Raw genomic sequence first — 12,348 nt, forward strand, 5'->3', positions numbered from 1 at the left:
ACAACCATGTAAATAGTTAAAAAACATGTAACAATATTGAAATGGCTACAGTCACCATGTACAACTATATTTTTTCTCTGCGTATGGATACATATTACGTAGAAAGCTGAGAAAAAACATGGTTGTGTAAAAATAATCTTAACAAAATTCATAATAATAAGCGGTCTATTAATTCCGAGATTTAAGCAAAAAACTGTAAAAAAAAAACTTTTCACGTTTTTTTGTAAACAAAATAGAGTTGTTTTCGTTGTAGTTTCGTCAGTTTTTAATTACCGACTAAAAATATGAAAATAAATTAAAATTTTAGTACTCTGAGGTTGGTCAAAGTACTACATACATATGTATTTATATGAATATTAAATTGATACTAAAAAAATTTGTAATGTTTCATCCCTGACCTTTATTGAATGACCCGTGTATTGTTCTGAAAAATAAATCCCTAATGGAAGGTTATTTTGCAACTGCGATAAAACTTCATTATGACTTTATCGAATAACATTACGTATTAATATTAAAATGTGAGCCAAATATCTTGATTCTATAATTTTGGATGTTATTAATATATAGGTATAGTAGTTTAGAGTAAGTACAGGCAGCGAAATTTTAACTAGCCCCCACTATATGACACCGCCCTTAAGTTAGTTTCCCTTTCCAATGCAAAAGTGTTAAGAGATGATCTTCATTGTGTTGTTGTTGTTGTTGATTTTCCTCAACGATATAATGTGTATGTTCTCAACAAAACTACAACTACAAAAAACACTAAAAAGCGCCATTAAGGGCTACACATACCAAGAGAAAAAACTGCGGCCAGCCAAACAGAAAAGTCAAATTAACCAACACATACAGAAGGATCATCTATAAAATAGAAACAAAAATATGTACTACATACATATATTCTTCTCCTCTCCTATTGTATTGAATGAGAATTACAACAACAGAACTACTAGTTGTGATCTTTAACGATAATATATACATTTACCATATGGAAACTGTTGTTGTTGTAAAGTATATTGGATGAATGGTTGGATGGCTGGCTGAGTCTGTAATGTTGTTGCTGGTTGTATTGTTGTTTTATTATTGTTCTTGTGTATGGGTTACTGATCGATCATCGTCAGTGATGCTAACAGAGCGAGATCGCTACGCCTCAAATTAGTCGCAACAAGTACGGTTGACGAAGAACAACAAGTCGGAACGAGGAGAAGCAACAAAAAAATTTAAAATAAATTTAAATAAATAAAATTTTAAGTGATAATACTGGAAAATCATTTTAAATGCTGTGTGGTGTTGAAGAATAACGGCGGCAAAAATTGTATAAAAAAAATTATATGATTTGTTAAAAAAAAGTATTTTTATTAATCAATTATTAAAATCATTTTTATTGATAAAAGAAAAATTAATGAAACATTATTTCTTTTGCCACCAAAGTACGGGTGGTCTTTATCAGTTAACGAAGCAAAAATCAAGAATAGCAAATGCTCATCTAATGTTAATAAAAAGACGGTAGCAAAGTGTTAAAATTTGTTTTCAATTTCGATTTTTTTTTGAAAATTAACCGCTTGAAAATCAAAGGTGTAAAGTGCGTGCTAATTTTCCTCTAATATACAAAATAATAAAAAAAAATCCAACAACAAAATTAAAACTCGACAACTTAACAACAATTGCACAGGGTGCTATAAGAAAATCAAACAAAAAAAGTGTGAATTAGTATTGATCCCAACCAAAATAATACACAAAACAAAAAATAAAAATAAGAAATAGTTAAAAGAAATATCCAAGTCTCTATCATCCCAAAATTGTTTACAAACTAATAAATGTAGTTTTTGAAAGCAAAAAGAAGAAAAAAAAATTGTAAAAATCAATAGAAAAAATTTGAGAAATATTCTTATGTGATCATCAGTTGGCAACGATTAGTTTTGTTTAACACTTACGTCTAAAATATTTAACTATTAACGACACCAAAATTAGCAGACAACTGGGAATGGAATAATACTCATCTTTCATAATCAATACTACCACCAACAACAACAACAACAATCTTCTCACCTTGACCCATTTTCGGAATTAGCATTTCAACGACTTTCTTTCGCCAAGACTTGAGAAGTCAAGCGCAATTTTATCACCAACTATCATCCCTTTGTGCAGATTTTTAACAGCCTCATCATTGAGTATTACGATCAAAATATGATGGACCCAGGTTAGTCGCTGCAATATATTTAATTTTCTTCTTATTATTAAGTATTAATCATTATTGAATTGCCTACTATTGTTAATAGTTTTTTTTACGATGTGTTAATTAATTTGAAATTATAAAAAAAATTTAAATACATCTAAAAAAAATCTGGTTGTAAAGTTAATGTTTCATATCACAGGGTAAACTTTGATGCGATCGTAAATATAGTTTTCTAAAAGGAAATTGTGCGTGGAAAATTTTGTTAAAACACTGTCTTTTTTTTAATAAAATTTTAATATAAATAAATAGTTTAAACTTTAAACTGTGCAACAATATTTAAGAAAAAACTATTGTAGATTAAAAGTTTAATCCGAAACATCAAATTTCTTATTCTAATGAGCCTTGATTATATGTTCTTAAAAGTTTCTAGTCATTTAGACTTTAAAGTCCGATTAAAATATACATACATAGCTTCTAAAACTTTATTTAGACATGATATTATGTTCCTAATGTAATGAATTAAAAGAAGTCAAATTAAAGGGTTTAAAATATGGACAGAACTATTAATAATACACGTATTACTTACTGTTAATAATATTAAGCAAACTGCAAATTATTATGTTTTCCGTCGGACATTATTCCTATTGAAATGAAATGAATGACAAACGTTTTTAGAATCTCTTAAAACTAACAACAACTAATCGCGTTTACCGTCGGAATTTTATTTAGATTAAAATTTTAATTCGATTCACAGAATAATTTACATAAAATCATAAAATAAAATACATTGACCTAAATTCATTAATATTTTTAGGAAAATATTTTGATAAGGTACAAAAGTACATTGATTTGACACACATGCAATTATTTGGAACAGTGCTTCCCAAACATTTTTTACTTTAACCCACTAAAAAATTGCTACATCTAAAAGAAATAAAATCCTAAGAAATCCCATCTCGTCATCTTAGAAACTAACCCCCATATGCATAAACAGTTTATAAATTTATCAAAGGTTTATAAAACAAATTTTGTATGGAAATTTAGTTGGTAATTCTATGAAAAGCAATGAAATAAATGGTAATTCATTTAGTAAATGTCCATTACTATACATGTTCAAATAGGCAGTCCTAAAACTAGATCATTAGTGTTACCTAATTTCTATAATGCATGTAAACTAAATCCTAGATCGAAAATTGAATACAACACTCATGTATAGGCACATGATTAAAGGTTCATGTTGGAGCTTCTCGGCTGCGTATGGGAGAAGACAAATGAGGTTATTGCGCAGATAGCATTTTCGATCGTAGAAGAATCTTTCGCGATCGAAGCTGGCGATTAAATTAATCATCCGCGAAATCGTATTCCGATCGCTCAAGTTCAGTACAACGGGAGAAACTGTGTGTTGACGACGACTCTTCCATATGAGTCGTCTACGATGCCCCCCAAAAAAATCGTGTAAGAGCCTTGAATAAATCGCCGAAATGAGTCTTCTACGATGCACCAAAAATAATCGTGTAAGACTCTTTAAGTCCCATGGGGACGATAGTATCTACCTCTATTTGTATTTTTCTCATCTATCGAGACATATCATTAGACTTCTGGTGAAATTGTGGAACAAATTTGCTCAATAAACACTGGATCGATGATCGTATAACTCATTTCAGTGAAAATTCAGTATGTTCGTATGAATGAAGAATAAAATCTAATAAAATTTTGAAATTATACCTGGGTTGGGTGTAAGCCCCACGCAGGGAAGCACTGATTTAAACGTTTCAAAGATTAAATACCAAGATTTTGCTCATATTACTTATTTTTTAATTTGAAATCATTTATATTGGTGTGTTATCTAATATTCATTGCGCAAATTTTGTGTCAATTTTTTTAAACGTGCTGGTTTTATAATATGTAGAGTTCCAGAAATTTTGTTTTCGGGATGTTGCGGGTTGTTTTATTAGATTTCTTTATATACTTACAATATTATTTCTGCACATAGAAAACAGATTCCAAATTTATTTATTTATTTATTTATTTATTGAACTTATAATTAAATTATAAGCTAATATTACTTAAGGGCAATGGCATCATAGGCCTTCAGCTCAAAATTTATATCTTATAACTAATAGTTTGTATAAGTAATAATACATAATTTTAATACTTATTTAGATATTTACAAGTGTATTTTCATATTTCGTTATAAAGCATAGAGTTTTTAAGGAACTTAATCAGTAGTGCTATATTGTTATTTGTCGGATTAGAAAGGAGATGTAAAGGATCAATGTTCTGGAGTATAGCTATTCTTGAAATCTGAGTTTTCTGACAATCACGCAAAAAGTGGGAAGGATTGGTTGGGTATGATATGTTACAATTGCAGAAGTGTGTCGCATTTGGGTTGAATAATGATCCATGTGTAAGCCTTGAGTGACCTAAGCGAAGTCTTATACATTTAATTTGATCCAATCTATTACTACTCTGCTGGTCATTGCTCATATAAAAGTTGATAGTATTTAGGGAATTATTAATCCTTCTGTACCAAGTAGAACACTGGTCATAAATATGGCTTATGTGCAGTGTATGGTAGGATTTATCTATCATTTTGTTTATGTCCCTAGGGACAAAGTTCGATGTCAGATGTAGAGGATGATTTGTTGCACTTTTGGCTGCGAAATCCGCAAATTCATTACCCTGTATTCCTTTGTGGCCAGGTACCCACATCAGAATTATGTTCGGAAATCGTTTAATCAATATGTTCCTTATGTTCATGGTGTAAAAACCTGTATTTGAAATATTCTGGACTGATTGTAAGGAAGAAAGGGAATCTGAGCATACTACAAATTTTCCACGTTTATCTTTAACAGATAATAAGGCTTCATGTATTGCTATCAGTTCGGCAGAATATACGGAGCTATATGAAGGTAAGATTGACATTCCTATTATACGATTTTCCGTAGTTATACTGAATGCTGAAATATTATCTATCCTAGAACCATCAGTGTAAAGAAATTCGTAGTCTCTTAATAAATCTCTCTTAGCAGCAAACATGGTATTGAATTCAGAAGCATTTGTATCAGATTTTCCGAATTGGTGAAGTGTTGTGTCTACTGATTTGGTCTGGAGACACCAGGGAGGACCCTCTTTCAAGCTATTTCTAAAGTTCGGTATAGTTAGAGGTATGCTTAGTTTCCTGAAATTATTGACTGCCCTTAGTATGGTCGAGGGAACTCTAGGTGTTCTTTTACACATTTTTACCTTTTTAAGTATATTTGATATTGAAACATTAGAACCATACAGTAATGTTCGGAATAGTTTCGTTGTAGAGATATCCCTTTGTAAGATTACCGTTCTAATATTTGCTTCAAAAAGCATGTTATTAACTGGCGTAGATCGCAAAGCTCCCAATGAGGTTCTTATGGCCGAGTTAATTATACAATCAATTTTCCTTAGTTGAGATTTAGGGGAATTGCCGAAAAGAGGCAGACCATAATTGATTTTAGACAGGATAATAGCCTTTGAAATAGATATAAGAGTACTAGTGTTACAATTAAACCTTCTGCTTGAAAGACACTTGATAATATTAAGTCTGTGTGCCAAAGATGATAATAAGAAATCAATGTGATCGTTCCATCGGTAGCGCTCATTTATAATAAGACCCAAAATTCTTAGTTTCTTAACCTTAGAGATACTAACCGTTGATGACTGAACAACGCATGCACAGTCCCTAAGTCTACAAATATGAATATATTTGCATTTAGTCTCCGAGAGGTTAGCCCCCGAAGATTTACCCCACATATTTATTTCATAAAAAAGACGATCAAGATTTATTAAAACACTTTTCTCCCTTCCTGATCTAATAATCAGATTAAAATCGTCAGCATAAGCACAAAAGTCAATCTCTTTATGGCGAGATATTATGAGGGACAGTTTGTTGTACGCAATAATGAATAAAATAACCGATAATGGAGAACCTTGAGGTATACCATTAGAAAGTGGGAAAGAAGAAGAATAACAGTTTCGAATTCGGACTAGAATTTTCCTTTTAGTCATAAAATTGGTAATATACCCTATGATCTTCGGTCCTACCTTCCATTCCCTTAGCTGCTCAACTATCGAATGAATGCCAAGTTTGTCAAATGCACGTTCGAAATCTAGCGATATTATAGTCGCGTGTTTCCGTGACGAGAGGCACTTTGCAATCTGGTAGTCTACGTAGAGTAGACTATCGATTGTCGAGCTCCCCTTTCTAAAACCAAATTGATGGTTATTGATTAGTTTGTTTGTAGAAACAAACCACCATAACCTGTTTGCTATTATTTTGTCCAAAACTTTGGATAAGCAAGGGTTCAAAGAAATGGGACGGTATGAAGTAACCTTTGTCTTGTCTGTACCAGGTTTCAGGATTGGAACTACAACGCTGTTCTTAAATTGTTGAGGAATGTAGCTAGAGAATATATTATTATATAGATTGAGAACTCTCACTTTCAAATGGTATGGTAACATCTGTAACATTTTGTATGAAATTCGATCCATACCGGGAGTTTTCCCCTTTAACCTATTCAGAGTTGAATTGTATTCAATGAAAGTAATATTTTCCTCAATTTTTAGAGCTTCAGAACAAGTTTCTACTAATTGCGCATCAGTCAATATGCCTCGTTTCCGTGATTGGAAAATAGCAGAGTATTTAGAATCGGAAGAATTTTCCGACCAAAATCTGCAGAATTCGTTTCCTATTAGCAGCCTGTCGCACAGTTTCGTGTCAGGTTCATGAACTGTAGAAATACAGTGTATTTCCTGTGTTGATTTGTACCCAGTAAAATTCCTGATGTTCGACCAGAGCCTATCAATTGGAGTTTTTGGGTTAATTGTGGAAGTAAAGGTGTTAATAGAATCGGCCTTTGCCAGTTTAACTTTTCTCTTGTACACAGCATTGGCTTTTTTGTAGTTCAATAGGTTAATTTGAATCATATTTCTCTTAAAAAGATGCCACATTCTATTTTTTTCTAATTTCAGTTTATCCAACTCGTTATTCCACCAAGGGACTTTTCTAACTTTATTTCTGGATTGGGGTATGGATATATTTGCCGATTGTAGCAATATTCTGCAAATTTGTGCAGTTTCTTTGTTAATGTTAGAAGAAATAGGTCTTTGCAATGCAAGTTCGGTACAATAACTCTGATATTTGGTCCAATTAGCTCTTTTGGTATCGAATTTAGGCTTGCTGAAAGAGCTCCGGATTACTGCAGTGACAAATAGTGAAATAATAATAGGAAAATGGTCACTACCATAAAGATTATTTTCCGTTTTCCATTCAGCTTGAGAAGCTAAATTAGGAGAACAGAAAGATAAATCGATATGAGAAAATGTTCCATGTGTGTTAAGGTGGGTTGGGGATTTGTCATTCATTAAAACAAAGTCAGAACTAGTTATAAAATCAAACAATATCGCGCCTTTACGTGAATTGGAATGAGATCCCCAATTTATGTGTGCGCTGTTAAAGTCACCAGTAATTAGAGCTGAAGTGTTTCAGTTAAAAACATGATCAAGGTTCATGGTAGAAAAATTTGCGTCAGGTGAGATATATGAACTATAGACATTGAACCTTATTTTCGAAACTATTTCTATGCAGACTGAATCAAAATCGTTATTGATATTAATTTGTCTTTGTTGGAGAGACTTGTGTGCAAGAATGGCAACGCCACCATATCTAGTTGAAGATGTATTAACAGCGTACAAGTTATAATTAATTGGTATTGGGATATTTGATAAGGAATGGAGGTGTGTTTCCTGTATTGATATAATTTTAGGGTTATACAATTTAATGAGAATTTGGAGTTCATTGTAGTTATTTAAGTAACCATTGATATTCCATTGGATAATATTTAAAACCATCACAAAAGTTTAAACTGAGAAGATAACAATAATTCGAATAAGTGCACAGTCCTGCATAAATAAATGAACACCCATAATGTAATTAAGTGGTTGAATATTATAGAGAAATAGTTAGACTTAAAAAAATAATAATAAAGGGAAATAAAAATTACTATGTATTCTTGTGTGGAGGAATAATATGTTCTAATTTGGATAAGAGGGATTTGGATGAATATTTCTGAACAAAAGGTACAATTAAGAGAGTTGTAAAAAACCGTTGTAAAGAGAGAGTAAATATAATTTTGGAATAAAGAGTTTATGATCGATATTATTGTATAACAAGAGATATTAAAAGAGTTGTAAAAATCTTTTATAAAGAGTAAATTAATATTGTATTGGCTGTTAGTATGTATGTTATTGTTAGATGATCTTGATTTTACAGTTATAAAAAGTAGTATTGAAATAATAATATTAAATTTTTGTAATTTTTTGTAATAACAATATGTTGATATATTAAATTTGTTATAGGGAGAGATAATAAGTATAGAAAATATATAAATAAAAAGAGTGGGAATGAGCATATTTACATGCATCATAACATATTCATTTATGGTTAGTAATTGAGTTGTAGAAATAAAATTATAACAAAGATTCAGAAAAATTCTTGTTGCGAGCAATTTAATATAAATAATAACAATAACTATTGATTTAATAAGATAGAGTGTAGTTGAATTTATAATTATTAAAAAAGGGAGAAGAAGCAATATTTTGTAGTGGAGTTTATATTTTTTTGATAGATATTTACAAAAGTAATATGGTTTTCGAAAATTAAGATCAATATTATGCAATCTTCGAACATATATATTTATAGATAGTCTAATATTTGGTGTCATATAAATAAAGTTAAATTTGTGTATTTTTACTTATTCCTTTTAGACTTCCGAGTGGCTGCCTTTAATTTGTCTTTGAGTCTTTTAGAAACATTTTTCGGTAGAATTATTGGTTTGTTTCCATTGTTTGTTTGTGAAGATGAACTATGATGATCAGTTTCCATTTCTGAGACAGAATTGTCCATATCGCTTGCCAGGTCTGAGTAATCTTTTATGAAACGGGGTGGGTTTGTTTCTGTCGGTGGGGGCATGACAGAAGAAGACGAAGCGATGTTGCTAATATTTTTTGTTACCGAAGAGTAGGAAATATTTGGTTGGGAATGACGTTGTCGATATATATATGCTGCCTTCTTCTTACCAACTTTTTCTAGTGTTGCTATTGCCTGTATTTCCTTTTCTTTAAGGAAAATAGGGCAATTTTTGTCATTAGTTGGGTGTTTTGAGTCTTCTGCATTAGAGTTTTTGCAATTAATACAAGAGGCTGGGAGTTCACATGTTTCTTTTAGATCGATGTTAGTATGAAATGCGTTAGAGCAATTAGCGCAGATTTTTTCAGATTTGCAAATTTTTGCAACATGTCCATATTGAAGACAATTTTTGCATTTCAGCGGCAATGGTATATATGGACGAACTCTTACTTTTTCGTAACCGATGGCTAAGTCGCTTGGCAAGTTAGTGGAGGCAAAAGTAATTACAATTAGTCCGGTTTCTTTTAAAGATCCATCAACATTCTTTTTTATTTTATTAACGTAAACTACATTTTGGTCTTTTAGTTCTGCAAGAATTTCCGAATCGTCGATTCCGCGTAGGTCGTTTGAATATATAACACCTTTTACGTAGTTTAGGCCTGGGTGTTCTTTTAGCTCGATTTGGATTTCGGCGGAAAGAGAAGATAGCTGAATTAATTTGTTTGCTTGAACGAATGATTTGGTTTGAATTAAAATGCTGCCATTCAGTAATTTTTTGCATTGTAAAACTTCTCCTCCAGCAACATAATCTATAACTTTCTTTATTAAGAATGGAGAGACATGGGTTAGATTTTCAGCACTATTGACCCTTTCCATAACTAAAAATTTTTCTCCGGCTGAAATAATGCTCATTTTTCTTGATTTGTCGAAAGTTATACCAAGTGATGGTGCTAGACCACCACGATCCGGCGGTTGGTTCATAGAGGTTTTAATAAAATATTAAACACAATTTCTTAAAGTTTTATTTGTAATATAAAACGTAAAATGAATAGAACGTAATGGTATGTGATAAAAAAACACTCGAGTGTTTATTTAATGTGAGCGCAAGTACCGAGTAAAGTTTGTTACGTCTGTTCACTAAGAGAGCGGTCTATAGACTGAGATTCCAAATTGGTTTCCAATTTTATCCATTAATCAATGAACTATTTTGGTAAAAAAAATCAATTCAATTTCGTAACAGAGTGTCTAAAAGTTGTTCATTTCCCATCTGGATGGGGGGAAATGGATAGAGAACTAGAACCATTCCAGAAGTTCCAATTACAGGTTTAGCTCTAAGACAATTCTCTTTCCTCAATGATTTCAAAACCGATTTTTTAAAAGTCGACTTTTCAAACTTTTGATTTTTTAGGCTTAAGAATTTACAATTTAAACAACAACGATAAAAGATAAAATAGAGCTTTATTCGATTTTTTTGGGGTAACTTTATCGATTTTTCGACCTTTTTCCGACCAAAAAGTGAAGTTCAAATGTGTACAACCTTATAGAAAACAGCCTCCGTTTCCGATATGATTTGAACATTTGTGTACGAACTTAGAAATGAAGATAATTATCCGTTTATTTTCGGTAAAACAACTCCTAATCAAAAACCGAATACATTTATGTCTTAGATCAGTTGTAAAAGAAAAATTCTACCAGATGCTAGAAAACCTTTTCAAACTTAATAAGCACGGCTGAAGACTTTTCAAATCTCATTAGTATGGTTCCATATTGTAAGCAAATCACAAATTTCCTTACTTTATATTTATGAAAAATTTAATAAATTAAAATAAAAAAAGGTTAATAAATTATTTTTAGAGGAATTTGTGTGTTAAAAAGAAAAATATACAAATACAGAAATAGAGAAAACGAAAATCTTACCTGTGATATTTTATATATGTATTTAATGAAATTGTTGCAATCTGAAAAATAAGAACAGAAGAAATTATAAAATAACCCAAAAGCATATATTGTTTCGTTTAATAAATAATATGTTGTATGATTTACTATTAAAAGTGGATCAACAGATTAAGGCATTATAACATGATTCGATTTCAAAAGTACTCTTGACAATTAAGGCATGAATTACCAAGTGGTCGACCACACAAGAATTTCATAAAATTATTCGACAACTTACATTAAAACTTTGTTTTGTTAATATTTTACATAAAAAAAAACCAAATATAGATCTATAAAATGTAGTATTTCTGTTGACATTTGTTTAAACTATAGTTTATAGCAAATACAATTGAGTTACTACTTATACGAAAACATTGGAATATTCAACAGAGTACCTTACACTTGTTAAGTGTTTTACCAACAACTTGTTGGCCACTCCAGACCGACCCATTACTACCATACCAATGTTTTTAGTAAAAAATAAACACACTTTAGACGTGAAGTGACTGAGTATAAGATGAAAATCCCAAAAAACCAACAACAACAAAAATATCAAAAAGGTCCACCGAATGCGTACGTTCAACTTGCTCATCATCATCATTACAATGATTAACATGATCACAATCGTGATGATGACGATCAACGTCATAGTTATTACAATGGCAATGGGAGACAAGGCTTATTAACACAATATTAAAGGGGCAGCTACCGTTTGGAATTTATAAATACTCATTCTGTAACTAACACTGTATTAAAAAAAAATCGTTTATAATTTTTGTGATTTTTTTTTTGTAGCGGACACATCAATGACCCTGTAAACGAGCAATTGCTGCTGTAGTTGGTGTTTTTTTTTGTATTTGGTGAATGATTGAATGCTGTTTGTTTTGTAACTCAGTGGCATTATGACTGAAATGATGTTTAATATTTGAATATTCAAATCTTTACAAAACAACAAGTGTAAACAAGTGTTTCTGGCGGTAGTTGAATACACTGAGAATAATTGAAATGCTAGTACAAACGTAACATGCTTAAATCATGGAATATGGATTATAATAACATGATATGTTGTAATCGGAGTAGCTGTTTATTGTGATTTTTGTTTCTTATTTTATGAACTCCCAAAATAATCGATCATGTTCGGTCTCTAGTGGCTATGAGTGCTTACCACTGGTTTAAAGGGTACGTTAAAAACCATTTTGGATTATTTAGGTAATCGCATTTAACAAGGTTGACTACCGTTAACCCTAAAATACTCTTTCAGCTCGACTACCGTCTCTGCTAAAATACCATTACTGTAATATCT

General features: G+C 31.1%; 1 protein-coding gene across 1 annotated transcript in view; it reads left to right on the forward strand.

Moving 5' to 3' along the window:
- The first annotated feature begins 1,149 nt into the window (after positions 1 to 1,149).
- Poxm (Pox meso) overlaps positions 1,150 to 12,348 on the forward strand; it is a 46,141-nt gene continuing 34,942 nt past the window's right edge. Inside the window, exon 1 of the mRNA XM_065515506.1 lies at positions 1,150 to 2,194. Within this exon, the coding sequence (XP_065371578.1) occupies positions 2,182 to 2,194 (13 nt within the window). The 5' untranslated portion in view covers positions 1,150 to 2,181. The remainder of the gene's footprint in view (positions 2,195 to 12,348) is intronic.

This window comes from Calliphora vicina, chromosome 1, assembly GCF_958450345.1.
Source record: "Calliphora vicina chromosome 1, idCalVici1.1, whole genome shotgun sequence".
Lineage (NCBI taxonomy): Eukaryota > Metazoa > Arthropoda > Insecta > Diptera > Calliphoridae > Calliphora > Calliphora vicina.